This window comes from Bombus affinis, chromosome 3 (assembly GCF_024516045.1).
Source record: "Bombus affinis isolate iyBomAffi1 chromosome 3, iyBomAffi1.2, whole genome shotgun sequence".
NCBI lineage: Eukaryota > Metazoa > Arthropoda > Insecta > Hymenoptera > Apidae > Bombus > Bombus affinis.
In genome coordinates, this window is record NC_066346.1 from 1448309 (window position 1) to 1476231 (window position 27923).

The following is a 27923-nucleotide window of genomic DNA, read 5'->3' on the forward strand; positions in this document are numbered from 1 at the left end:
TAAGACAATTTAACGAATCAATTGAAAGTGGTTCATCTTATGCGTAACAGCAAGAGAGAGATACGTTGTAATCCAATGTTCTATTTACTCGTTTTCGTCGCTATTTATGAAAACATCGTGATGATTAATACGTATATTCTAGAGAAGATAATTCACAAATACAAAACGATATACGATTGTAGTAATATTCTAAACTGATATAATAGTACTGGTTTATAAAACGTATTATAAAATATAATTTAGCGTTATCAGAATATTTCATAAATAGAGCACGCTTTTAAAAACCGAGATTCGCCTTTCTCAAAACCTCCCTATCACAGTCCTAACTACCTACGTATCCAACAATTAATTTCCAACAATTAACATCTCCAGAGCTGTATAACAAAATAAGAGCAGGATATCCCATTCGTTGGTGCAGTTTGTAGAGGCTAGAATTAACTTCGTAGAAAGACCTGCTATATTTTGAGGTGCTTCTAGGATTACACCCTTAAAGACCGCAAGTTTCGCGGCGGTTTGATGGCTTCGGGGTTCCCCCGGTTCTCACACATCGGCACGCACAGAAAATTTCCTCGGCGAAACGATCCCCGACACCGAGCCAGCCCACTTCAATCGAAACCCACTGAGTATACAAACCTTGTTTCTGAGGTAGGCGTCCTCCGACCGTGCCACCAGCGCCAGCTGAGATAATGGGAAGGAAATCAGTTCATTTCTATGTTGATCCCACGGGCTTGGTTCCTGTCGCGCTTAGAAGAGCGCCACGATTGCCTCGGTGATCGAGAAAATCGAGGCAGAAAATCAGCTTGATAGCTCGGCTCATCGACCGACTTAACTGTTTCTGCCGAGTCTATAATGTTCCTACTCTCGCAGACGGTCGTCTATAAAATCGACGATTTATCGAGCCACCGAGCTTTTTCTTACGAAAGTGACTGATCGTTTGTCCTTCGCGAGAAAACCAAGTTTCAATCGAAGAAACGGTACGGTAGGTTTATCGATGGAAAAATTCAAAATATCAATTCAATATCGGAAGACGAGTATGTACACAGTATCTTCTGGGAAATCAACTAGCTATCCGTTTTTCTCGAGAAAATGATTATTTTCTTTTTTTTATATGCAAGGATAAGCGACAACGTAGTACCAGTTAACCGCGTTATTAATCGGGAACATTCTCTGCAATTATTCCGCGCACGTTACAATTCATAGGGTGCGTGATGGAGGCTAAAGGGAGGACGATACGTCTTATTCGGGTGGCGCAGCGATCTGAAAGATTGCACGTCTAAATGCCAATGAGTCTGCGGTCGGAAGAGTTCTACCGTGGCTTCCCTAGGGAAACCTAGCGGCTAGCCGAGCAATTTGTCAACACCATTAGACGATGGCAACAAGGGTTGACTTTGGCGCATCTGCCAGCGGATCTCGCGCAGCCATCGCCACAACAAAGGGGTAGTTAATGACTATCGGGGGTATTCCGATCGAAAACCCGGTACAGACCGTATGCCAGCCTGTTGACAAAATATTGGGATATCGCTATTGACCGAAAGGGATAACAGATTTGTCAAAAGGGTCCTTTTTCTATGAATTGCCCGTGAAGAAATCGAATTTTCAAACTGGACACGTATGGACGGTTATCGATCCGATTTTTCGTCTTTGACGTTGCTTTGCATTGATGGGATGTTAATAAGAACTTCGGTGAAAGCGAAATGTAAATACGGCTTTCCTTTCGGGGGTGACGATATTGGAAAATAAATCGGACGACAGATGATCCGCGTTTGTTCGATATTTGAAAGGGGACAATAACGTTAGAGATAACGAAAGCTGGTAGAAGGTGAAGTTCATATCCATTTAAACAATATCACTGCGTCCGACACCAAATAACTGAAATTATTTTTTGGAAACTAAAACCTTCCCAATAATATTCCTGCGGATTAAACGGAATCGAAGAATCCTTTCGCAGGCACTAATTTCTTAATTAATATCGCAAGAATAACGTTTTCACGAACTTCCAATTTTTCATCCGAAACTCAAAGAACCATTTTATAGTACCCAAGATATCATTCAGTTCTGTAAACCCCTTGCTGACAATAAACAAATTTCTATGTGAAATCGAAAACGAAACGCGCTTCGCCAAATCAACGATCCACCTCGAGGCAAGCGATCATCCGAACCAGCTCGATGAACTAAGCGAAACGATTCTCTTAAAAATAACTCCTCTTGGCTCGCTCGGATCCAAAGATCCTGGACCGTTCAACCTTCTAACGTATCGAATTCTCGTCAAATCAATCGGATGGATAGAGAGTAGTACGCGAAACGTAGGAAAGATCGCGATTCCGCAAACGAATGGAACGGAGAGTACCTGCGGTCTGGAAGTGGGAACTGCCGGCTCTGGGAGTGAAACTGAAACGGGGATAGGTGGGATGCCATTGGAATAAGATCGGGTTTAGCCGCAGTGTCGGGTTCGAGCCCCGGATAAGTCTGCCTTATCCCGATAAGCCGGTGAGTTAATGAATCACAAAACAGGTGGTGGCGCCACTGAGAGATCGTCTTCGTCCTCGACTCGTTGCTATGTGCAGCTTGAATTCTTGCGAGATTGACAAAACGGTGACTCTCTTTTCCCTATTTTTTTTTCTTCCTTAATTGTTCTTCCTTTTGGATTATCTTCCCTTTCGAGGATCTTACAGCTTATAAGGGACTATACCAGCTGATATACTCGGTGGAATTCGGCCTTCGATGTTTGTTCACGCGTCCCTTGTCTCCGCTTTTTATCTCGGCCTCGAAACTATCGTTCGTGTGTTTCATTTTTCTCGCTATGAAAAATTAGGACACCACGATTTGGAACCATCTAAGAAAAGCTTCCTCGGCCGGTAGACGAAGATAAGAGGAGAACTTTGTGTTCGTAGATTTACGAAAAGTATCACGAGAAATACGATTTTACCTGATATGTTGTTTCGAAAATCGAGTAGAGAAGACACTCGGAGTAGAAGAAATTTTGCTACTGAATTTGGAGAATGCGCGTAGCTATCAATCCGATGTAATGGCACGATACTGTAACGATCGTATTACGCGATATAATGGCGTTTGCTTTGAAAATCGTATATTTTTGATGTTAATAAAAGAAGCCAAAGCAACAGCCACTCAAACGCGTTAATGACATCCAGCAATGGTAATTTAAAATTCCTTATTTCCATACGATATGTACACGTAAGAACGTTTATCTCTGAATGTTTCGATAATCAACGACCCATGTATATTTCGATATTTTACGCTATTTTAGGCGATGGCAATTTCTGGCGATTGCATTAACACAGGAACGAGGCCGAAATTTCATTCGTCATGTCGTATCAAAGCTGGAATAACACGATGGGTGCGGTGCTTATCAAAGCTATTCGTACTAATATTTTATCTGTGCTCCGCTGGCACTTGACAAAAATCAACGTACAATGTTGCTTTATCGCTCGAAAATATTCACCGAGATTGCAACAGAAACGTCATATATTGTTTATAGCGTGTACTCGATATTTCTACCATAGGAATACGACTTAAATTGTATTGGTACTTCGAACCGTTCAAAAATCCTCCGATACATTTATACGCGTCATTCGCCTACAAATTGGGAATTTATCGTTGCGTGAAACAAACATCGAAGTCACAAATATAATCGATAAAATTCATTCGGCAAGTCGATCGATCCTGTCGCTTCTCCTATCAAGTCCCGTTCCTCTAATTTTTGGCAAACGGCACGCTTTTACGTTCGCTCGTTACATCGATGCAACGAACTGATGCAACGACGGAAAGTAGAAACGAAGCAACGCGAACGCGTTAATCTTACGTCACACGCACGTGCAAATTTGCTACGGCAAACGATAGGAGATTTTCTGAAAAGATGCGCGATAACGCAAACGACGCAGTCGGACGATTTAAGAGCAGGGAGGTGCTCGACTATATTTCTCGCGTTCGAACGTCGATGATATCGCAAATAATAAAATCACGTGAGTTGTCAATTCCCCGCTACAAGCGATTATCGCCGATATTACCAGCCGACGAAGAAAAAAGGAATGTTCTTCCGTCGTATCGGTGCTTCGATCAAGACACGCGAAAGGAGGCTATTGTACATAGGTACTTCTGACATCTCTTACAAAATGTAGGTACAAAATATATCTCGAACACTGCACTCAAATTTAATCCGTATTCTTAATCCTTACGATTCTTCCCTCTTTGATTTACGCGACCTCGATTTAACATAGAAGCTCGCGTTCAGTCGAAACGAGTTGAAGAAGAAAACGTGACGCGTTCAAAGATGACGAATTGCGTTTAAAATGACCTACGGTGATGTTGAAGCAGAATGGCGATTTCAATTTGATCGATACAACTGTCGTTCGATTTGATAAAAGGAGGACGAAGACGTTGAAAGGACACCGATCCGGTTATTAGTTGTGTGCCATGTGATTTGGAAATTCTATGTTCGTACGACCATGTCTTTTAATTCTTCTAAGTTTATTGATTTATAACTGCGTTACTCTTTGCTGTTCATTGAATAACTTCATGATCGTTTTTTCGAAGTACTTCTTTTCAAATCAAAGATAAATTCTTTGAGATAGTTTGTACAGATTCCTAGAAAGATTCTAATCTTTTATTATAAAAAGTAGTTTTACAAAAATCGGAGCAAACGATAATTTGATGATATACGAATAAGACGGATAAGATTAACAATATTTTATCTGCCACTGTCTAATTTAAAAGCACATCATTTTAATTAATCGAATGCGAATTTTCCTTGGCAATTGCTGCATTTAATATCCAATTATTTGCATATAATTACGTTATTCGTTAACAACGCCACGCAATCAATTAGGATTTCTTTTTTTCATAAGCGAAGATAATATTTTTATCGCGGTGCGATTTGGAAATTCTGATATAGTGTGAGATTAAGTTTTTCCCGGCGATTAGCGATCGAGATAGTTCGCGCGAAGCAGGTTATAACAATATTTTCATACAAATGGGACAACAACCTCGAGCAAACGTTGCTACTTTCTACGCATTGATAAGTACGCTACATGAATTTCAGATGCACGCTACAACTATTATTTTGTATAGCTAAGAATTCGCGCGATAAGCGATATTTGTTTTTTAGATTCAAGGTGCAAATAAGTATTTGATAATAAATAGTAATAATTACGGATATCTTCGACTTTAAGCGAACAGAAAGTATGACGACGTAATTCCGTTGTTAGACAAAAAGATATAGGTACTTGAATAGAAATGTAACTATTGTTTTATCTTTATGTCGTCTAATCCCCGAACAAAGACACTTTATATCTAAATATTTTGTAGAAAACTGAACGTTTAAAAATTATTCCAATCCTAAGGAAATAAAATTCATTTCCAGGATCGTGATAAGCTTTAAGTTTAAGGTATTTAAATAAAACTCTGCTACCAGGAAGATTCGAATTAAACTTTCATGTCGCGATGAAACTTTTGCCACGTTTGAACTTCCTTCGTTTCGAATAATCGAATAGTTGCCCATCTAACGATCGAGAGGCTATGATACAGTTAACATTTTAATTTCTATCTTTCATCGAGATATTGTAAAATGAACGTTAGATTACGTAAAGGTAAAAGGCAACGGGATCGTCTTTGTACGATATATTTTTAGTACAATTAAAGGAGGAATCGACCAATATATACAAGCTATAAGACGCTCAAGTGGACCGATAAGTAATATTGGAGTACTTTGAAGCATTGTTACCAAACCTCTTACAACGGTAACACTCACAGAACAGCACAGTATCGATCAAACAATTAATAAAATCTATCAAGATCTAGTTTCACTTGAATCGTGTAATATAACCTAATTAATTTTCGTCTAAAAATACTCGTATACCGCTAGCTATCCTCGCAGCTATATAAATAACATTTCCTTATCGCTAGATTGCGGATGTTTATGCATTCGTAAGAAATTTAAACGACAAAACAAAAACGACATTCCTATGTTCGAATAAAATAAACGGAATATACACGACATATAAAATATTTAAGGTGAAATGAAAAAGGAAAAAGGAAAACGTATCCAAACCCCTAAAATATATTCGAAGTAAAAGTATCTATATCAAAATATATAAAATATTCAAAGTAAAAAGAGAAATATAAACACGCATAAAATATGCAAAGTTCTCGTTACGATGTTTAGTAAGTAAAACGAATCTTTCTTTGGATGCCATTTCTATCCGCAAGAACACGAATTTGCATAAACATGCCCGATCTATGTCTCACCACTCGCAACACTTTGTCATCACACGTATCACGCTCGATTAACCTCCATTGAATCTTCTCACCTCCAAGACTCGAACCGAGCTTCATCTATTGCGAAAACTTCGAAAACACTGTACAATCGCTCATTTCCCTCGTTCTCCGATTTCCTCCAATCAGACTCTTAGATTCATCGTCGCGAAGGAATAACGCGGGTCGGAACGACCCTCGATATTGTGACCGACTCACCACGTTTCAGCTTCTCCAGCGGTTCGTGCAGTTGATGGTTGGAATTGTGCAACATGGACGCGTCGTGGTGCGAATTTCCGTGAAGATCGTGATGGTGCATCGCTGCTTGAAGATGATCGCCGTGGAGGCCAGCCATGGAACCCGCGGCGGCAGAGTGCTGATGGTGCTGGACCGACAGGCCGGTCGTCGATCCCGTCACGAGATCTTGAAGACACAGATCCGTGTTCCCGCCGCCTCCTCCTCCGCCCCCGGCTAGCTCGAGGCTCCCCCCGCCCCCGCTGCCCCGCTCCATGCTGTAGAAGGTTAACGTCGTGTTGACTGATCTGTACAACGCAACGCAAGATCAACCGAGCCCTCGCGAGGCCGTTTGTCGCGCGAAATCACGTCGAGTCGGCTCGTGTTTCCAATTTGCCCTCAGGAACCAGGCATTCGAGTCGAACGCGCGATGGATTCCACTCGGTGCGCGCTTTTACTGGCGACGGCCGTCGGCTGGAGGCATCCGTTTGCACCAACGATTTCTCCCTCTGCGTCAGAGCTCCAACGAATCAAATTCGATTCCAATTTGGCGATTTATGGTCGTTATCGGCGACGCGAGTAGTGATCGTGCTTGCACAAAGAACGCTTGGTGACTGATTTTGGTAGTTTTCGTCATATGGTTCGGTTGAACAGCTCGTTGCGGATCAGGTGGTGACGTCCGGACGTTATCCGCGTTCCGTCGCTACGCGTCGGATAGAATTGGACGAGCAAGTTTCTGCGTTTCTGTGGCTAACAACGTTGAGGATGATGTCGGAGCCGGTTGACGGTAGAAGGTGCTCGTTCTCATGGATCGTATCTTGTGTTTAAAACGAAGAGGGCCCAGGTTAACGCACGTGCTCCAACGCTACGTTGGTAGAAGCGACTGATAAATCAGACAATCACGGATGCACGATGAGTTACGTAAGGACCGAGAAACGCGGTTGAAATAGCGGAATAGAAAAGTAGGTTAAAGAGGTCGCACTATGATCGCCATAGATTGCACGCACTGTGATTCTTGGGTATTCCTTTGACAGGTGATCGTATTGTTTACGTACGATGAAAACCGCGTGTCGGGTAGCGTTCGTTCGCATCGATCGTTCAAATCCTTACGCGGGTACTTGCCAACGCGTGTTCGATTCGCAGGAACGTAGACGGTCACTGATCTTCGATAAATTCTACCTTTTCCGCTCGACAGCTAAATCGCGAATCTCCGTAAGGAATCCAGCTGGTCAGGTACAAAGGCCACGGTTGTCCGTTCTCTGTTCTCTTACTCGACACTGAAACTTTGATGCAACAAACGGCGACAGCTCGACGTTTACAGGCCCGATGAACGAATCCTCGCGAAACTGACTCTCACGACAAATTCTGCGTCACTGCACTGTTTCCAGCCGCGTGTTCGAACCGATCACAGCGGAGAACTTTGGTACGTACGTACGTATATCCAGTCGTGGAAGGATCACCACCGAGTATCGCGACACCGGCAACGCCGGACAGAGCAACACCTCCGACACGTATCTCGATACCGGTCACTGGACTCGCGATCGTTGACGCGCCAGCGGGACTCGCACCAGAGATTTCCACCCACGCGGTTCACTCGGTAGCTCGCGCCGATGATGGCGTGGAAAATTGAGCGCGGGATCCTCGCCGTGACATCGCGACGATCGACGACCGGAACCTTTCAGCTCGAGTTGAACGTGGCGCGCCGGCTACGCTCTCGTCTCGCTCGTCTACCTCGGTCTTCTCGCCTTAACGGGGCACGCGTTAAGGAACAACAGACAGACTCAGCGTGTAATAGAAAGAGAGAGGGAGGAAGACAGACGAAGGAAGCGTAAGAAAGCGTGAGTGGTGCTGGAGGCCGCGGTAGTATAGCCGGTTTTCGTAGTAGATGGAACGTGTAGTGGCCGCGCGTCGGTAGTAGGTGGGTCCGCCAGGCTTAGCCGGTTGAGCCTTTCGGACTGCCTGCCGGCTTAAGTCTCTAAGTCGGTAAGCCGAGCGGATCTAGTGGTCTTGGCTGGTGCACTGGCTGCCTGCTAGCCTGTCTGCCTTCCTTGCTTGCCGGGCGGCTTGCCTGACTGTCTGACTGCGCCTCGCCCTGGCTCGCTCGCTCTTACTCCCCTCCATCCGTTCCTTCTCTCTTCAGCTCTCCCACTCTGCTTTCGTTATCTCCCTCAAAAGTCTATCTCGCTCGCACCGCTACGATCTCTCGCGTCTTCGCGCCCCGTTTCATCCCTCTGGTTACCGTGGCCACCGTCCTTCTCCCTCGTCCTATCGCTCCCCACTTTGTCCCGCTCGTTTTCGTCCTTTCTCGCTTCCTCCATCTCGTCGAACGCTATCTACCTTCGCCTTTTCTATCTCTCTCTCTCACGCCTCGTTACACGATCTCTCACGCCTGTATCTGTCACCTCGTCCCCGACACTGCTCGATTGGACGACCCCGCGGCTTTCTCTCTCGCTCGCGCTACCCCTACCCGATATCGTGCCGCGTTTCGTCTCGTTTCCTCGTTGCCGCGATCTCTCACGCCTGTGCCTCTCTTTTCCGTCCCAGTCGTGTCCGAAACAGTCACCGGTTCGCCTATGTTCGGTATCGTCGACGCACCTCTCTTCATCTACCCCCACTAGCAAACGGCGCCCCTCCAACAACATCCAAGTCCGCCCCTCCTACGGACGTGCACACCGATCTCTCGTCTCTCCCTCGATCCAGCACGCACACCACGCACCCTCTGTTCTTCCCTCTACCTTTCTCTCTACCTTTCTCTCTTCCTTTCCCTCTTTCCCTCTTTTCCTCTTTTCCTCTTTTCCGCGCTTCACGAATCTCGCGTACCTTCTGATTATCATTTGTTTCTTTCCGTTGACGTTTGTCGCCTTGGATCGTCATGAGTTGCTTTAATCTCTAACGACACGCTCAACGTGACGTTCCACGATGCACGTACATAGTTGCTGCTTTCCTCGAATGGGAAAAAACACGTGGATGTATCCGTAGTTTCTCTGCATCGAAGGAAACAAATTTGCCTCTCTATTACGGTGATACGATTTTAATAGTTTGCACGGGATTGATAACGTTGGTCTTGCGATCGCGTTTGATTCGCCGCCTCCGCCATCTTTAACTCTTACGCGATGTAAAATTCAGATATAACGTAGAAAATCTTTGCCGAGATACCGTGATTCGAGTCGAGCGTATGCAGTTATCGGTCGTCTTATCTGTCGAAGCAAATACCTATCTTCGTAGACTTAGACTGCCTGTGTGCTGGGCGTTTCGAGCGAAATGGGGAGGTGTGTCGTATATTGGCTGCAAATTTCATTGAAAAAATCACCACCATGTCCCATATAAAGGGCAGAACAAATTTTGTACCGTTACTGAGAATTACAATTTCGAAGTTTTCTACACAATTTCTTTGATTCTACGAAATTTTTCCTACAGATTCGTTCTGTTTCAGTCTCAGGTAGCTGTATTACGACGTTTTAATTTCTTTAAATCGACAGACACGGGAAACTCCACGAGCGTAAATAATACCTCTATACGGTTTAGAGTTAATTACACGGTTAATTTTGTAATTTCATACGGACTAGACGATGATTAATTACTTTCGCACGATTAAAAGCAGCAATCGTCGTCCTTGCAATAGTCTAGAATCTAATCAGATTACGAAAAATTCCAGAAGTGAAATACACCGTTCGAATCGGCCATTTACAAACAATATTTTATCTACGTTTGTCTTATCTTATTTCGAGAATGCCGAGTGACCATGTCGTCTAACTTGCTCGTAAAAATAACTTAAGCCTCGATCGAAAGGTGTGGAATTAATTAATCACGTATGTATTCTGGTATTGCTAATTAATGAATACGATCGGTAAATCGATATCAGAAGGAGACGAGAAAAAGATATTTTGGTGGAACAAAATGTATCTGATAATTTTATTCGATACACTTGTAGCGGAAAATTATTTCATTAAAATTACACGCGAAATCAATGGAAAATATTTCGACTTTTATTCCGCTATCTTCCACTCTTTATTACATAATGTGTATCGCTCGACGATATTATTTGTTTTATCATCGGTATATTTCATTACTGTCGAAATAATTTCTCCAAAATTAACGCTAACGTCATCCAAACACGAAAACGATAGGCATTCGTATCAAGGTATCTAATTTACAATACTTACGACGATTGGAAGGTATATCTATTTTTGCTTTACAAGTTACATGTAATCTAACGGAACAGAAAACAGAGAAAACATTGATCGTGATAATTCGAGCTCTATCTCCAAGTTTCAAGGATGAAAATTAATGAAAAATTTTGCAAAACGGCTCGATTTTAAGTAAAAATGTCTTACATCTACGATCGGATATAACAGCTAAAATATACAGTGACTACGGAAGATAGTTATACGCGATTGTACCTATTCTAGCTTTTGTATACTAATTGATCAGGTTCGAGTTAAATTTCGTGTCATTTATCGGGACGTACTTTCGCATAACTACGAACAATGGATACCTACTGTGAGAATGAAATATACGTACTTACATAGAATCCTCTAAAAAAACGCTTCACTGGAAAGTAAGCATAGTATATGTCTAACAAAAGGAAAGAAATAGGCAAAGCTCGTAATACCAAACCCTAGAAAAATCTCCAACGTCATACAACCATCTCCACCGTACGAAAATTCCTCTTGCGAACGTTCGCAAAATTCCAAATGAAAGCAACTACTTATCCAGCACACGATAAAGACGAACGTAAAACTGAGGATTCAAATGAACGAAACGACGGACCACACGAACAAGCACATAAAGTTCGATAGAGCGTCAAAGCATTCGGTGATACGTGCGCAATGCGCAATCAGCGGTGACGTTGAATCGGCGATCGACGGCGAGCAACGAAGGAGAAGCCGAAGATCGCGAAGGGCACGAGGAGAAAGATAAAGGCGGCGAATGACAAAGCGGATGATTTGGTGGTCGAAAAAGGGAGAAAGTCTCGGAGACGAGGTTCGAAGTGGAGCGAGGATCCGCGGAGCGACGAAGATGAGAGAGGCCAGTCGTAGGAAGACGGGCACGCAGAAAACGAACAGGAGCACGACGACGATACGAAAAGCGGGTGGAGGCTGGTGTAGCGGCAGTACATACGTCAAGGTACGAACAGAGACCGCCATCCCCGGGATCCCCCTAACGCCTCGGCAAAAGTAGAAGAGACAAATGACAAGGTGGCCACGCCTACCGCGTCGCGGCGTGGGCGTCGGGTATGGTTGTGTGAGTGTGACTTCGATAGAACGTAGTGGGAGAGACGCCGGCGCTGGTGGGATTCGTGATATCCGAGGGACGAAGGGGTAACCGTCCAGAGTGTTTCCTGATTTTTGAAGCGGCCGACCGAGTTATGGACGTCCCTGCTCGGCTCCCGTCTGCCGAGAATTAATGGTCGATGTCTGTTAAGAATGCGACCGCAAATGGGCAGCCGCTTTCAGTCGCTCGACGACGTCTCTTTCTCGATTGATCGACACCAGTCGATTTCCCTTTTCTACCTTCTGCCTTCTCCTTTCTTCCCTGCTTCTCGATTCTTTGTTTAGGTTCCTCTAGGTCTTTTAGGATCGATTAACTTCGTTCGAGCGCGTTGTAGGTTTGCGATCAAAGTGTTGGAAATTGTTCTCTGCGAATGTTGTGCAGGTTGTGGTGGAAGAAAATAAGATGTAGTTAGATTTGTCTTTTTTTTTCATTATCCGAACACATTGTATGTTCTCGACAGAGTGTCGTAACGTTCTTCGAAAACTTTTGGCGCGAGTCGCGATGCACAGCAAGATAAAGTACGGAGAAGAAGGATTTTGGAACAGGAAGTAGGAGTCTTTTTGAAAAAGTGTCTCTTCGTTCGAAAAAGTGTCGTATGGTTTGTGAGAAGTTTCGATGGAAATTGCAGTTCATAACGGAATAACGCAATCGTATTCGGGTTTTTTATCTTCGATTTTTGGATTTCAGGTTTGTAGGAATGATTAATATTCTTTTGGATACGTTGTACGTGTGTTTCCATTTTATAACACCAAGCGCTGCATCGTCGGTCGAAGATCGTAGTGCAAGTCGTGAGGCTTGAAGAAAAATATATATAATATTAAAAAAAGGATATATATCCGCAAACGTATCTATATAAGAGAAGAATAAAAAATTCAGTTCAAAATTCCTTCTTTTCAATATTATATATATTTTTCTGATTCGCGACTTGCACTATATATATATAGGTCGTAGTGTAGTCAAAATGTTTTAGACGTTGTATTATTTCCGACGAAGAATCGCTTCTTGAAAATTTCAATCGAAGCCGTAGTCCATAAGAAGATAAAACATAAGTATTTACGGAGACAGAAGAAATTCGGAATTCAACTCTGTTCTTTATTTTATAGTCACTGACAATTGTTTATTGTATCTTATTTTTTTAAATTGTCGACTACACTCCTAACTCGTAAGAAAATAAGACGTACAGAGGAAAAAGTTTCTTTCTTCGTTCTTTATCCAGATTATCGTATCGTTTTTTTTTTTTTTTTTTTTTGGAAGATTCGACGAAAGTCACAATTCATAAGACGAGACATAGAGAAGAAGGAATTTGACGTCGTTTCGGCGATGGTAATTTGCAACGAGGCAAATCGTCGATCGTGGATTGGAGTTTGAGTGTGATATCGGTTCGCTTATGCGAAATGAAATACGGGGGAAATATATGAATATGCACAATATTCCTATTTATTGTAATGCGGTAGCAATTGAAGGATTATAGATTATCTGCGGATGCAGTCGATCGACACAGGGGCTTTGCGGCTGACCCGAACATGTAACTACCGCACAGTCACCGACTATTCATAGTTGCTTTCATGACACGTGGTTATATAGCAGAATCAAATCGTACGATTATGAAATTAACAGAAATTTCGAGGAGGAAATTAATTATCTCTCGTTATCCAATTTTTCTGTGTGCCGTTACGTTATGAAATATTTATAGAAAAATATCGGTAGAGATGGTAGAAGCGAATCAGCCAACTGTATTTCACAAACTGTGCGTGTAATTAATCAATTTATGGTATATTTTTATCGATCTAATATTACGTATTTTCATAAATTACTCTTGAAGTAAAGCAGCTTCTCATTTTTGCTAAACAGCGGCAGATTTTTCTTTATCGAGAATTAAGGGATATTAATTCTAATTCTACTAACAAGTATCGTTCGAGAAGATGATTTAAAAAGATGCTTTGAGAAGTTGATGCTTTACACTGTCCTTATAAGGTAATCTTTATAAAACATGTTCCGCGACGGATACTTTGAAGCTGTTGCCGCTTATTCCGAACAATCAATTTTAGATAATCAATTTAACAAAACGCGAATTTTTCGTCGGAACGATCCATCTTAATCGTATCTAATAAGAAGAAAGAAACGATCAGGTAGAAATTTGAGCTTACGATCTGAAATCAAAGATGGTGTATTACGATAATTACGCGTTTTAAAAATGAAACTTTATTGCATCGGCAGATAAACAGATAAGCGTATAAGTAAATATTACATATCGTAATATTCGATATTTTTAGAACATTGATATTGGGACGTTTCCAAAAGTGAGATCTATTTCTGTCGATATTATTCTACGATCTTAAATTAGGCACGCAACTGTAACTAGCATTGTCTAATGAAAAATGGACGTTTTAATTGTCCTTCTAACGTGTCTCCATTGTTATTTATACTTGTCATTTGCTTGATATCGGTGAAACGATACCCATAAACTCGGTTATTGCCGGGATGCCATAAAAGGATAAGATAGACATTTATCAGCTACGAATGGCTGGTTATGCGTTTAACAGCGCGACTTCGATATAACTATCCGGTTGACGTTCAATGTTATTCAAATACCGCCAAATGGCCGTTTATTTTGCGCCAAGCCAAATAATGAAAAAATAGAAGACGTGTCATATAAAGCGTTATGAAGCTATTTTCCCAAAGGATATTAGAAATAGAGATGAATTTCCTTCTAACGTTTTAAAAATCAGATAAAACTTCTTGAATATTATTATAAAATTATGCGACACTTTTGCACGCTTGAACTAATATTACTAGCGAAATTTTAATTTTCTTAGATGTTTAATGTTAACGAAACGACTGAAATTTTATGAACTAGAAATCGTCAAAGTATCTTATTGTAAAGATAAAATTATAAATTTATAGAAGGGACGTTTATACCTTGTAACCTGTGATAATGCAAAAACTCTAAAAAATTTTAATTCTAATTGTAAAAATCGGGTAAAATTTCTTGAATATATTATAAAATTATGCGACACTCTTGCACGCTTGAACTAATATTGCTAGTGAAATTATAGTCAAGTTTTCTTGTATGTTTGGTTCTAATGAAACGACTGAAATTTTATAAATTAGAAATCGTCGACACAAATCGTATCTTATTGTAAACGTAAAATTATAAATTTATAGAAGAGCAGTCTATACCTTGTAACCTATGATAATCCAAAAACTCTAACTGTGATCTAAAAAGTATTTTACTTTTTTTGCCCAACTAGACGGTTACATGTACGTACGTTCTCTTCTTTTACGATTTATTAAATTAAATCTAAATTAATCTTAGAACGTCACGACGTAAGTATGCGATAGCAGCAAACAAGTAGAAATATCGAAAAATTACAATCTTCAATCTAATTTTCATGTAAATTAGGATACGAGCGAAAGGTTCGAAAGTAATCGAAAAGAAAGTTTCATAAAGACCTTGGAACGGTATGGTCAGGAAATCTCGCGCTCCTTGTAATCCAGTTCGCCGACGAAATGTTAAGACTTCGCGAGTAAGGTTCATGACGAGAGTCGTGAGATTTATGCTGTTCGAATCCTACGATTTGTCTTCTTACAGCTTACTTTTATAAGACCGTTCCTTGCTTAGGTGCTTGTTGCCGTATTACGAGAGATCAACGAAATTGAATTTATTTCAACGTTCGTACGTGTTCTTACCCCGTGGACATATTCCAAGTCACATAAGTATGTATGCTCTCTTTCTCTCTTCGTGGAATTTAAGGGAGAATACAGGTTACCGATATACGTTACGACGTACATATTTCTATAATTATGTCTTATATCGCGACTTGATTTTTCTATCGTTTAGAATTTTTATATTTCGATCTTACTGTCGTTTTAGCAAAGAAAGAAGATTTTTAACGATCCAGGAAAATTAAACGCTGGCGAAATCGATTAACTGGAAATCAGGCATATCGATAACGAATTAAAGATATTTTTGTCGAACGAAATAATTGGATTGAAAATTGCATTCGTATATTTACAGTGGTCGTATAAAGTATCAATTGTATTATACGTTAAATATATCGGACGCTTCGTTTCAATCCCTGATTAAATATTCATATATTTGATAATATTACAAGGCATATGCCATAAACAAGCGATAAAGGAAATGAAAAAAAGCAACGAAGAATTCCTTATTTGAAGAGATTTATAAACTTAACTCTACTTCAAATCCCTTTCCGCGTTTACTCCGTGGATAAATCTAACACGAGTACCGTGGTATTGCGTTATTTGTGAAATAAAAAGAAAAAAAAAAAGAAAGAATTACTATCACGAATATATCGTTAATATTTTATAACTTATCAACGTGACAGTAACGATTTTACAACGATAAGACGATAAACCGCTAATCGTATATTAAAACTGCGACTCCGGCGTTAATCGATCGGGTTTATTTTCTTCCTTCGCGATCCGAAAATGCCACGGTTACTCCTAAACTCTAACCCAGTTTTCCTCGGGAAAAAGAACTATCGGTGGTCTATTTAACATAACGGAGTCTAGATAAACAGCTGGTCGTCGGTACGGGTACTATAAAGGATCTATCAGTACGAGGCATTTCTATGGCCGTGGCAGATCAATTGCTGCCGACACGAGTCGGCCGTGTTTTATTAGCGATAGTAAAGCGTCCGTAAGGCAAACAATCGATATTTCGCTCGTAATATCGTTTTCAAGATTCCTATCTGTGCCGCGATAACGTTTCTTTGTATGTACCTGTTCTCTTGTCCTCCTCTCTTGTCACGAGATTCGAACAAAGAACCACGACAGAACACGGAACTTTGTCCGTCGTCATTGGTACCGGGGCCAAGATACATAAATAGCTGCAATCTCTCCCCAATGTCCTCGCACCTCTCGTGTCCAAACGATACGCATCTCGCGAGACGTTTATTGTAAGTTGACCAATTAATTCGGCTCATAGCCAATGACGTACCTATCCCGTTTAAGAAGACGAAATATCGCGAAAGGAAAGATTGGAAATGGCAAGATTATCGACTATAGGAAACTATCGTGCGTATAGTTTTATACAATCGTTAATATCGTCTGTGGTTTTGCAAGCAAAATATTTCTTTACTCTTAAGAATCTAGATATTTTCGGTCGTTCGACGTATCCACGACTTCTTTTCTATTCTTTGTCCATTTTGATTCGGTAACCCTTGTTGTTCTCTCGTGTCGAACTTTTTTCTTTTATCGCGATATTTTTAAGTCAGAGTATTGGGGTAGTTTTAGGGCAAAGATCTCGCTCCAGAAACGTATTATTATTAATAAGAAGAAATCGAGTCGTTTCAATTCCAACGAACAGTTTATCGTGCTAAGACGAGAACGTAGCGTTGAACTTGAACGTTTCATGGGCTACCATTTCGTAACAATTTACTATCGTCTTTGTTATTTGTTGAAATCAATCGAAGTAACGTTGAAGGATATGAAATTCTAAAAGCGTGAAATCTTTTCTCATAGATACCTGTGTAATACGATTGGGCATAGGTAGTACAATATCTCTGTATAGTTAGTTGATTAAATCTGGTAGATGAATAAACGCAAGTTCTATAGAAAGGATAGTTTCATTTCTATCTTGCAGTCACGAGGAAGCGATTTTGAGAAAGATACGAGACTCGCAGAATAATTTATATCCGTTGCCAACGTTTCGTTTTTTTAATTGGACAATAGAGAGATAAATATATATCTAATTTATTGCACCATTGTAAAACACAATCTTTGTCGCGATAAAGATTCGTCGGTGTAAAAGTTCCTAAACCGTCGCGCGTAGATTGGTGATTTCACATTTACTGAACACGATCGATCGGCAATAACGATCGATCGATCTATTTTTCCAATTTCTTATAAATGATCATCTCGCTAAAAATTACAAAATCAAACACAAGCGAATAACCGAATCGTTCTCCTGACTTTTCTTTTATAAACGATCTTTGAACATGTAACGTTTCATAGTAGAAAATACCCATGGAATGTTGCGTAAAATTTAATTGACGAATCGAACGCGTTAGTTACTCTGAATTAAACGAAATTAAAAATTTAAGCGAGAAAAGAATCGCTTCGGGAATCACCTCTTACAAACGACGATCCGATTTCTAACGTTCCAATAGAAAATATTCGTTCGACTGGCTAAAATAACCACGCGTTGTTTCGTAAAATTAAATGGAAAAATCAAACGCGCCGGGGATCTCCTTCGCATCGGACGATCGTCCGATCTGTAACGTCCGTTATGGTAAAAAATTTTCATCCGGCTACCTAAACGAATCTCGTTTTGCCTTGTGTAGTTTAATTGAAAAGAATCGCGCCGAGAGCAAGTGTCTAAAAGCTTCGACTCGATTGATCGAGAACAGAACCAGTCGAAGGTTACACATTTTACGCGTCCATTTTCCAAGTGCCCGAACTGGCCGGATTTTATCTCCGCGCGGAATCATGTCGACTACCGTCAAGGACGTCGGTGTACACGGTCGCTCGCTCCTTGCTCCGCTTCGATTTCGTTTACTACTCGTCTCCCTGCGCTCACGTCGCTCCTCGTTTTCCCCTTGCGGCTCTTCCTTTTCCTTGAGCCTTACCCTCATCTCCCACTCCATACGACGAAGCCGTTCGGTCGTTACGCCGCTCCGTCTTTACAAATTTTATATCATTTTTATGAGGCATAAAGTCGTCGAGAAGCCGACCGAGGAAGAAAGAGGACCAGAGAATCGGGCATAGTGGAGGGGTGCGTAGGTCCAAGCTGGTGTACTCTGTCTCTTTCTAAACTCCCTTCTGGCCACCAACCCCCTCGCCAGCCGCGTAGTCACGTGGCTGGGCGGAGCGGTTTTCAACCCCCTCGTGCTCGACCACCGCGTTTGGGGTAAGAAAAGGAGGGATACCGAGGGTCTAGGAAGGGATACAGCACGCGAGGGGAGGTTTGCCAGCCGACTACAGCCAGCTCTATCAAGAAACGCTTCCTTCGTGTCTTGGCTTATTAAAAATTTCCTAATCGTCCACGGCACTTTCCTCGTTCCACTGAAAATTCCACCCTCATCGCCGCTTCTCTATACTTTTGTCTGCTTCGAGATTCGCTAAGATTAGGTAAGTGTCGAGCGATTATTTTTAGTATTATCACCGTTTTAGGTTTTGCCGGAGAAAGATGGTTTCTCGTACTTGACGAGCAGACTGCATCGTTTACGAACAGATGTATATTAATCGTTTGGCTATTTCGGGTTTTTCAGAACGCGTGAAAAGATCGCGGAACGTTTGTCCATGTTTCTATCGTATTATGCAATGGTTGGTCGTATCAGACGTTTGAAACTCTCTCCAATAAAAATAGAAATTCTCTCTTGAAATTGAAAGACGATGCTCCGTTTGCGTCGTAGAGATTCAGTTTGTCAATGGAAGATTAAGGATTAAACGAAAATTATGGTAGACTCAGATTTGGACGTTTTTAAGGGTCTTATTATCCTAAGTATACTTCGTAGCATATAGTATACATGATACTGTATAGAGATATTATTCCGTGGTATTTTGCCGCACTTTACCTTTTTAATAATTCGTCAGTTTTCGCATTTCTCTTGTACGTAGGTACCTTATTTATTTTTCTACCTTTTTAATTACCTATAGAATTCCTCTAACTTCTATCGCGCATAGTCTAGAATGAAATTAAATTTAAGGAGAGATTTTTTATTCGCTGTACAAGGAAGATCTAACGCATCTATCAAGCTCCGTTCGTTTTCAATATTATCAAAAAATGTAAGTGCTCCTGACGAGTAATTTTTACAAAGATACAGATGCAATCACGCGTATTTAATCTTGTTCGTTATATTAATATAGAAAACGTATCTACGATGTAAATATTAGATGTAGATCGACAATTAATTACGTTGTTCGTGTCTCGTAAAAGGAACACGACCGCGCGATACTACGATGGATCAATGTCTTGATTTTACATAAATCAGATAGCGATTGTTCTTGGACGAAAGTGATATCGCGCGAGCTGAATATCAGTATATTCATCGATTAGAGTGAAAATGAAAAGTCGCGTAGCAGATTGGTCGATTCGGAGCTATTCCTGCACAGGCCGATTATACGGCAAGGATTATTCCCAGTTTAAGGTTAATCCTGTTTAAGATGAACGGAAAGTAGGCGAAAACTTGGCTTCTTACTCGGTCAGCCTTTCGGCGATGGCACGGCTTAGTGGCATTAGAGCGAACGATCTCGTTAACGAGCTTTCGATGCAGCCGATTTCAACCGCCAATCTGTCCATGACTGGTTCAAAAACGTTTGCGAATTTGAAGCACGATGGTTAACACCTTCCTTGTTGCGCTTTTCTTATTTTCGACGATTTCGTCAAACGATTTTCTGAAAATCAAAGGCGTCGTAAATCATATCCGATATTGTCATTAGGCGGATTATATCGCAATCGCGAGCAGAATGTGACGGACGAAATTCACGTAGATACGAAGAAGTTTATGCGGAGCAGTACAAATAAACGAAATGATAAGTTTATTAAATAATAATATAGAGAAGCGGAGGAAGACGAAAAGAAAATTATACCTCGAGAATGTCGAGAGATTACAATTGCTACTGATAATATTACAAATTACCCTAAGTTTACTAAGATTTGTTATTATTTTTCGACATATATTACTTGTACAGACTATCGACTATTTACATAAATTTATATAAATTAGTAAGCGAAGAGACGAGAGTAAGAGGTAATAACGTTTCTTAAAAAATAGACACACGAAAGAGAACGAGAAATTTGTGCAATTTCCAAGATCATCGACAAAATAAGATGTCACGAGCTACGATAAATTCGTTGAAATTGCTTAAACCTTCGCAACGTTTTGAATTCAATGAACACGCTATGGAAGTTAGAGACTCTTATTGCATGGAATATCTTAGGCATTGGAGGATGTAGCGGTTTGCGGCGGTGAATACACTTTTTACACGAATCGAAGGTACTTTTTATCCGGTATCATCCATCTTTTTACCTTGGAATTTTGCATGCACGTGTAAACGGCATCACCCTTTTGCGTGTTTTGATAAATGAACCACGAGCTCCCTCATCCCCTTAACCGACCTCTTTCAGCCCTCTTGATTCCACTCCATCAATTTTCAATCACAAAGAAGTCTCCGCTCCGCTCCCGCGTATATCGTTCCTCCTTTAAACGGTTCCATGTAAGTATATAAGCACTTGCATTTACTTTTTCTTATCGCGTTAACTCTCTATAACTTGTTTACTTTTTACGAAAAAATTATAATTGATCGCAGTTCCTTATTTTCAGTTGACGATCTAATTGGCTAATGGGAGAAAGCGATCACGATGGTACAACGATGCAGAGACGAAACGGAATAATACAATGATAGGCGAATAAAAGAAAATTTGTTTAAATATAGGTATACATACTGTGGCATAGGTAGGATTAGCAGGTAGCTTGGAAATTATACGTACTATAGAGGTTTAATATTCTGGTTGTTCGTTCGTTACATTCCAATTATCTATTCGTTCTTTAAGCAAACCTTTTTGTCGGGTAATTAGATTAATGCAACGGTTCGATTCGAATTATTCTTTCGAAAAAAAAAATAAATTAACATCATCCTGAAGATAAGAACATGCGGCACGTAACATTTTTACCTCCGTTCTTAAAATTTTCGAATATTTCGTCGGCTTTCGTTGCTTTCGTTGGCGAATCAAGCTTCGTATAGAACAAAGAAGCGATATTTTTCGTTGATTGGTCCAATGAAAGCTGCCCGTTTTAAAAATTAGTAGATATCGACACGAGATAGCGAAATTTATCGAACAACGCGATCTATCCGTGTCAAACGTATCGAAATGTAGAAAAATTGTCATGGAAAAATACGGTGCTCAAAATTACATAAAAAAAGAAAGAGAAGACAGAGAAAAAAAATATAAAACAATCGCGAATCTTTTCCGACTGTTGATAAAAAATTATTACCGCTATTGCATTGGTAGATTAATGGGCACTGGTCGAGATTAAGAGGATAAAGAGAGGCGTGCGAGATAAGCAAGTTTTTTATTATTGGCGAATGTTCGAGTCTCGTACGTGACTAATCCGAATGAAAACGAACAGAACGCGTTGGTTACGTTTAAACGTCGCTACAGATGACAAACGTACGCAAATGACAAGTACTAGTGATCTTAATCGACGATTACATTTCACCGTTCGATTACAGAAACAGGGGGAATAAAAAAACGCGACGAGGAAGAATCGCCCGCTCATCGGTTTCAAAATGTACAGGTACGCCATTGTGAATCGGAAAATTCTCCCTTTCAATGCTCGTTTGCGATTATTATCGCTCGGTCGTCCGGTCGAAGAGGAAAAATATATTTTTCGGTGTCGTTTAAATAAAATGTACGATGAATGATCACGCACGTAATTTTTCTAATTTTGCGTCCCTGTCTCGAATGAAACGAAATATTCGAAGCAAAAATGTTGAGTGAGAATGAGTTGTTCGGGATTTGGATAACAGTTATTATAGCAAATAGATAGTAAATAATAATATAAAATAGGATAACGATCGACTGACTTCTATATTATTATTTGGCTTTGATTCGAGAAAAATAAATTCTGTTCTTGTATGACTAATGCAGCTAAATGCAGATAAATTAGCGTTATAAACTGAGATTCAGAAAATCGTAGCACTTTTTCCCTGGATGCCCGTTTAACGGTAATATTTTAATTTTAATTGTAATTTTAATCGTCCAAGATAATTTTAATATCTTCGGTAGCTTCCATAATCTTCACTAAACGATCTAGGTAGCTGTCATAATTGTTTCATAGTTTTACGCTTCTACGGTTTCTATTACCTACACAGCGCAATTTCCATAACTTAAAACTTGTATAGTTTCATAGCTTTCGCGAGCGTACGATGAAAATACAATATCACTGATAAATAAATATATCTTATTTTTTACATTCCCAAGTATATTTACCCCTGTTCTTCTATTATTCTCTAACAATGAAATTACTTAAAAAAAAAAAAACTGAAATTATATCGCAATTGACACTACGTAATTCAATAAAATAGTATCACGAATAATTTACACTTAAGAACAATCTGCTATGGGAAACCAGTTGAACAAAGTTGAATAAAGAATTGTTATATGTAGCGAGTGTGATAAATCGATGTAATAATTATACGCAATAATTTTAGGTAAATTCCTGTTGCATAGCGTGACTTTAAAGACGCAAAGTTAAGAAAGGTATCAATAAAATTATTGGGAAAGTCAAAGCAAGTTTGTAACTATAAATCCCTACATGCCTATATAGATAGGTACTGTTACCGTGATAGAGTTTCTTCTATCATCGCACGGCAAAGATCATAAAACATTACGTTACATGGTAAACATTCAATATTGAATTTTCACGTCGATAAACGTTCAGCCTGTAGTCGTATCGGATGTAACTTGGATGAACGCGTTGTTTAATTAGAACGAAAACTGGTAATTGGTAACTATGTCTTGTCAAAATTAACGTCGTTCCATTTTTCATGTAGGATTAAAAGGTTCCCATCCATAGCGTTCCGATCCATGGTAGGTAGAATGTAGGTAATGGATATTTTTGAATCGCTTGAGCGATGTCCTCGAGTCGTGACAGAGTTATGGACGAACGAATCGATCAAATGAATTTCGGCCTGCTGGTAAAATCTGCTATTAGGATAATTTTGTAACTTTTACTTTAAAACATAGGTATTGAAATGTTTGATTTGTAAGATCAGGTGGTCGGGTTTGTAAGTCGATTAATTTTTCTATTTAAATAGAAATATTGCGTAAGTTTGGTCATTAAAATTTGCAGGATACAAATGTATTTGATTGATATTTACCACGTTTCTTTGCCATATATATCGTAGTTATCAGATTATAAGAATTACTGGGGATGAAAAATTTTATCAAATGGAAAACTTAACTAACTGTAGATTAACCGCGAGCATAATTCGTATTTGCAAATTATCCGATCGATTTACCCAATTATTGAAATATGGAATTATCCATGGAAATGTATTGAATCTTTTTATTCGAATTTACCTTTGACAATTATTCACGGTTATTGAAATCTGTCCAATTCTTGTATCACAAAAATTACCCATAATAACCATAATTCATCTTCACTACTAAATAAATCAAGGAATTTCAGCACATACGATACAACTACGCGTATCCTTCAACTATATCGTTATAAGAAAGCAACGTAATTCATCTACCACCAACATATTTACTTATCGTTACGCTACTCGAATAAAATGTAAGGAAAGTACCGAAACAACTTGCGACAAGGTGGAATATTATGGAATCCTTCGGAGATATTGTTTCCGACTCACCTCACGCCTCGCCTCGCTTACCACGAACATCAAAGAACCGCCACGTGGGACAACGCGTCGCTTCGAAAAACAAAAATCTCCGTTTGGATTCTGCGAGCGGGCCGCGAAAGCGAAGCACGAAGCATCCTCGAAATTACCATCTATCCAGTTGGAGACGCGTTCCTGCCCTCGATTCGACCCTGAGAACCCGAGGAGAAGCTTCACGAAATTACTTCGTCGTAGGTGGTTGTACACGCGCACATTCGCAGTCGCATCGTCTCTCGGTTTACGTGACAATGTGTCCGTACTACTACACGCGCGTCTACAATAGCGTGTACGTAGGCGAACGTTCAGTTGAGTTTGCCCTAAAGACACGCGTTTGTATGAGAGAATGAAATTAGCGCGTGTGTGAGTGTAGGTGCAGTGGTGTGCGTGCGCGTGACAACGTCGCGACAGAGAATACGCTGCGACTGTGTGCAGCGTGCAACGAGGAAAACCGATTACCCCCACCGCGGCGCGTTGGTCTCGTGACCACGTTGGCCAATCGGAAAGCGAGTTCGGGGCGGTGCCTCGCACGATAATCAGCATGGCAGCGCTCTGTCTTTCTCGGTGCCGGCGAACACAGTGCGGAGAAGAAACGCTTCGTGGGTCTCTCGTCGATACTCTCGTTCTCCTTTCCGTTGTTATTCTTGACCTTGTCGTTATCGTTATCCGAATTCTGTCCATTTTTGGTGACTCGTCGATCAGCGAACAGGTTCGAAACGGACCGAGTGAAACGTCCCCGGCATCTCTTGAGGGGACGACACTTGTTTCTCCGAACGAAGGTCGCGAGTGAAAGTAACGAATTTGCAGAAATAATTGGTTCTTGAAAGGTTTTAAGGGCATGACTGTTTTGGGTGGAACGGAAGTGCGGATCCTTATGCGGATTTCTTTTGGGATGATTTTGTTTGCTTTTTTTGTACATGATTTTTAGCTGACCGGCCTCATTGGATCGAGAAAATTTATGCTTATTTTTACGTTGTCTTTTTCTTTTTGTAGCGATGTCATGGTAATTTTTGTATATTTGCCATGTCGTGGAATGTTGTACGGACGTTGAATTTCGTTTGTTCGTAGTCTGTGTGCAAAAGTTTGGGTTTGAAATAAATGTATTAGATTGGAAGGATATAATTACTGTTATTTCATTATTTTTTAAACTTACCTACGTTTTTAAAAAAAGCATGTTTTAGGTAGGTATGGTTTTTAATCTTTGCAGCGAATAACTAAGAAAATTGTTCATGGACTCGTTCAAACATATTTTAATAACTATACTCGCGACAGGCATTTAGAAAATCTTTTACAAATCGTTTTTAACGGAGAACGTAAAGAAACGTCTTGTAACAAATCAAAAAATTGTATTAGTTACCCCAAATAGTAAGCTCTAACTATAACAGCCTGTTTCCAGCGACTTTGCTAATTTATTTAAAAATTTCCCCCATTCCATGAGCCTCAGGTTCTTAATTCCCAAGTATTATTTTTAAATACCTATTTAGGTACCCACCTATCAAGTCCTATAGAAATCTAATACAAACGTCGTTAAAATACCACCAATAGAATTATTAATAATATCGACAAAACTTTGCAAAAATACTAGAATGAAACGCAATTAACCTATTGATATTCGTTTCCTACGGAAAATTGGAAACGTGTATTTCTGTATCCGATGCCTGAACTACGAGCGATTGTTAAAATTAATTACTTTCTAAATTATGTATTTTGGAAATCTTGATTGTAAGTGCATAAATACGTCCTACGTACTTATCACATATAGCGTTAATTTAAAAATTATAGATAGGTAAATAAATTTATTCTCTGCGATGTTTCCATTACTTCAACGTCAAATCCCAGTGACCTACATTTCTATAAGTAAAGATCGTTCTGTAGGATCTATGGGAGTAAAAAAGAAAGATCTTGTTGCTCGTGGTTCACAACTCGTGCGAATACAAATACGTAAGTATATCGCTGGTTACCGATATATCATTGCGGGATTTGAAGGAACGTTGCAGCCACAGTTTTGTAATGGTCCCCTAGTAATCTCTTACGTGGATAATAATGACTGGAAAAGCATTGTACGTTTGCCTGTAGGCCGGAGAATTCATTTAAACCGAAGCTGCGCATAACTTACAATGGCTTAGGTGATGCTGCAAATTATTTGTCCGTGCCTTGGATTAAGCATCCTATACCTAAAATAATTATCCCCACCCTATTTTCACTGATCTTAATATTCCTATAAAAAGCATTAAAAAGTATATCTCTACTTGGTATACTTAACCCTTGCTGCCAATTAAACACAGCCCCCCTGATTATACTTGATAATAGTCTCATTTAAGGATGATGGTACCAGTTGAAATTGCGATATCTATTCGCCTATGAGAGTAATATTTTTTACATTGTCGATTTAGCGGGTAAAATTCGTGATTGTCAGATATTACGATAGATTACGATACGTAGGATTAATTAAAAAATATTCCCAATTGTAATTTATTTTGTATTTAATATTAGAACCATCGAGGTATATGAAATTTGTATCAGAGGATATTAGAATATGTAGTTGGAATCCCTAAAAATGTATTTTAAATATTTATCAAAAATTGTATCTTGACTAATGTCTTTTTAAAGCATAACAGTGTTTGCTGTTAGCTCGATAATATTAAGTAATTTCCTAATGTTACTTAATTACCCTCTTTAAGATCTTCGATTGTTTCAGACGTTTTTTTTTTTATACGAAAAAGAAGAATTTAATAAACCGTACAAAGTTCAAATAAAATAGGAAATAAGGTAAATTAAAAGCACGATAGCAAACGTTTTAAAACAAGCAAGTACCTACTGTGTCTAAGTATCTTAAAGTGATTTAGTAAATTAATTTTAGTAGATTCTAAACGTCAAATCAGCATGCACGGCGTCGGTATGTACCGGAACGTCAGATCCTCCAACTAGTCCAACTTTTACATGTCCATGGAGAGTAAATTGTATCGCAGTCTGAAAATAAGACTGATACGCGCAGATTTCGTCTTATTAAATAATATTGCGGACTGTTGACATGCTCGAAACGGGTTGAAAAGATCAATACACGGGAAATTGGATTTTTACCACTTGAAAAAAGTACTTACCTAAACACTGTCGACAGATATGATGATTTAAGCGATCGAAAATTAGACCAGGGCACTCACAGGACTCGTAGGGAGTAAAGTAATTTCGATAAACACGCTTGCACTAGCGATCGACTTTCTTAATGAACATAAACGATGATAATAAATGATTCGAACCACACAGGCAAATTTTGCGACCTGTATCGAAAGGAATGAAAAATAGTAAATTCCAGTTTCATTCGATATTTTCCATTATTATTTCGTCCACTCTTAGAGAAATGTCAAGCTACAACCAGCAACGACTTGGCGCACACCGATTAAAGTCTGAAAGAAGTAACAGACATAAACCATGAAATCGTAGAGTGGAATCAAAGGTACGCGATTTTACGCGGGTGTTATTTAACTGGCGGCGATAAGGAAAAAAGTAAAGGAGAGTAGCGAGTCAAGCGTTACGACGATAATGTTCCTCGTGCTGAAGAATGCGAGGACATATACACACGTATTATGCAGCTATATGTGGACAGAAAGTACGTTCAAGGACCGACGTAAAGATAAGTTCCTTCCACGAAGACAGCGAAGACAAAGATTGTAAGAAGGTGTGAAACGAGCCACGTGCTGGCCTGTCATATATCACGACCCCTTCTACTTTCCTTCTCTCTCTCTCTCTCTCTCTTACTCTCTCTCTCTCTCTGTAAGGGA

General features: G+C 39.9%; 1 protein-coding gene across 5 annotated transcripts in view; it reads right to left on the reverse strand.

Annotated features, from left to right (window-relative positions):
• LOC126914210 (pituitary homeobox x) overlaps positions 1-8700 on the reverse strand; it is a 46452-nt gene extending 37752 nt beyond the window's left edge. For 4 of the 5 annotated variants that reach the window (XM_050717846.1, XM_050717844.1, XM_050717843.1 and 1 more), the window contains exon 1: positions 6490-8700. In XM_050717846.1, coding sequence (XP_050573803.1) covers positions 6490-6778 — 289 coding nt within the window. In that variant the 5' untranslated portion in view covers positions 6779-8700. Of the gene's footprint in view, positions 1-6486 lie in introns of all 5 variants that reach the window. The other variant, XM_050717845.1, reaches the window with a different exon arrangement.
• Positions 8701-27923: the final 19223 nt, after the last annotated feature.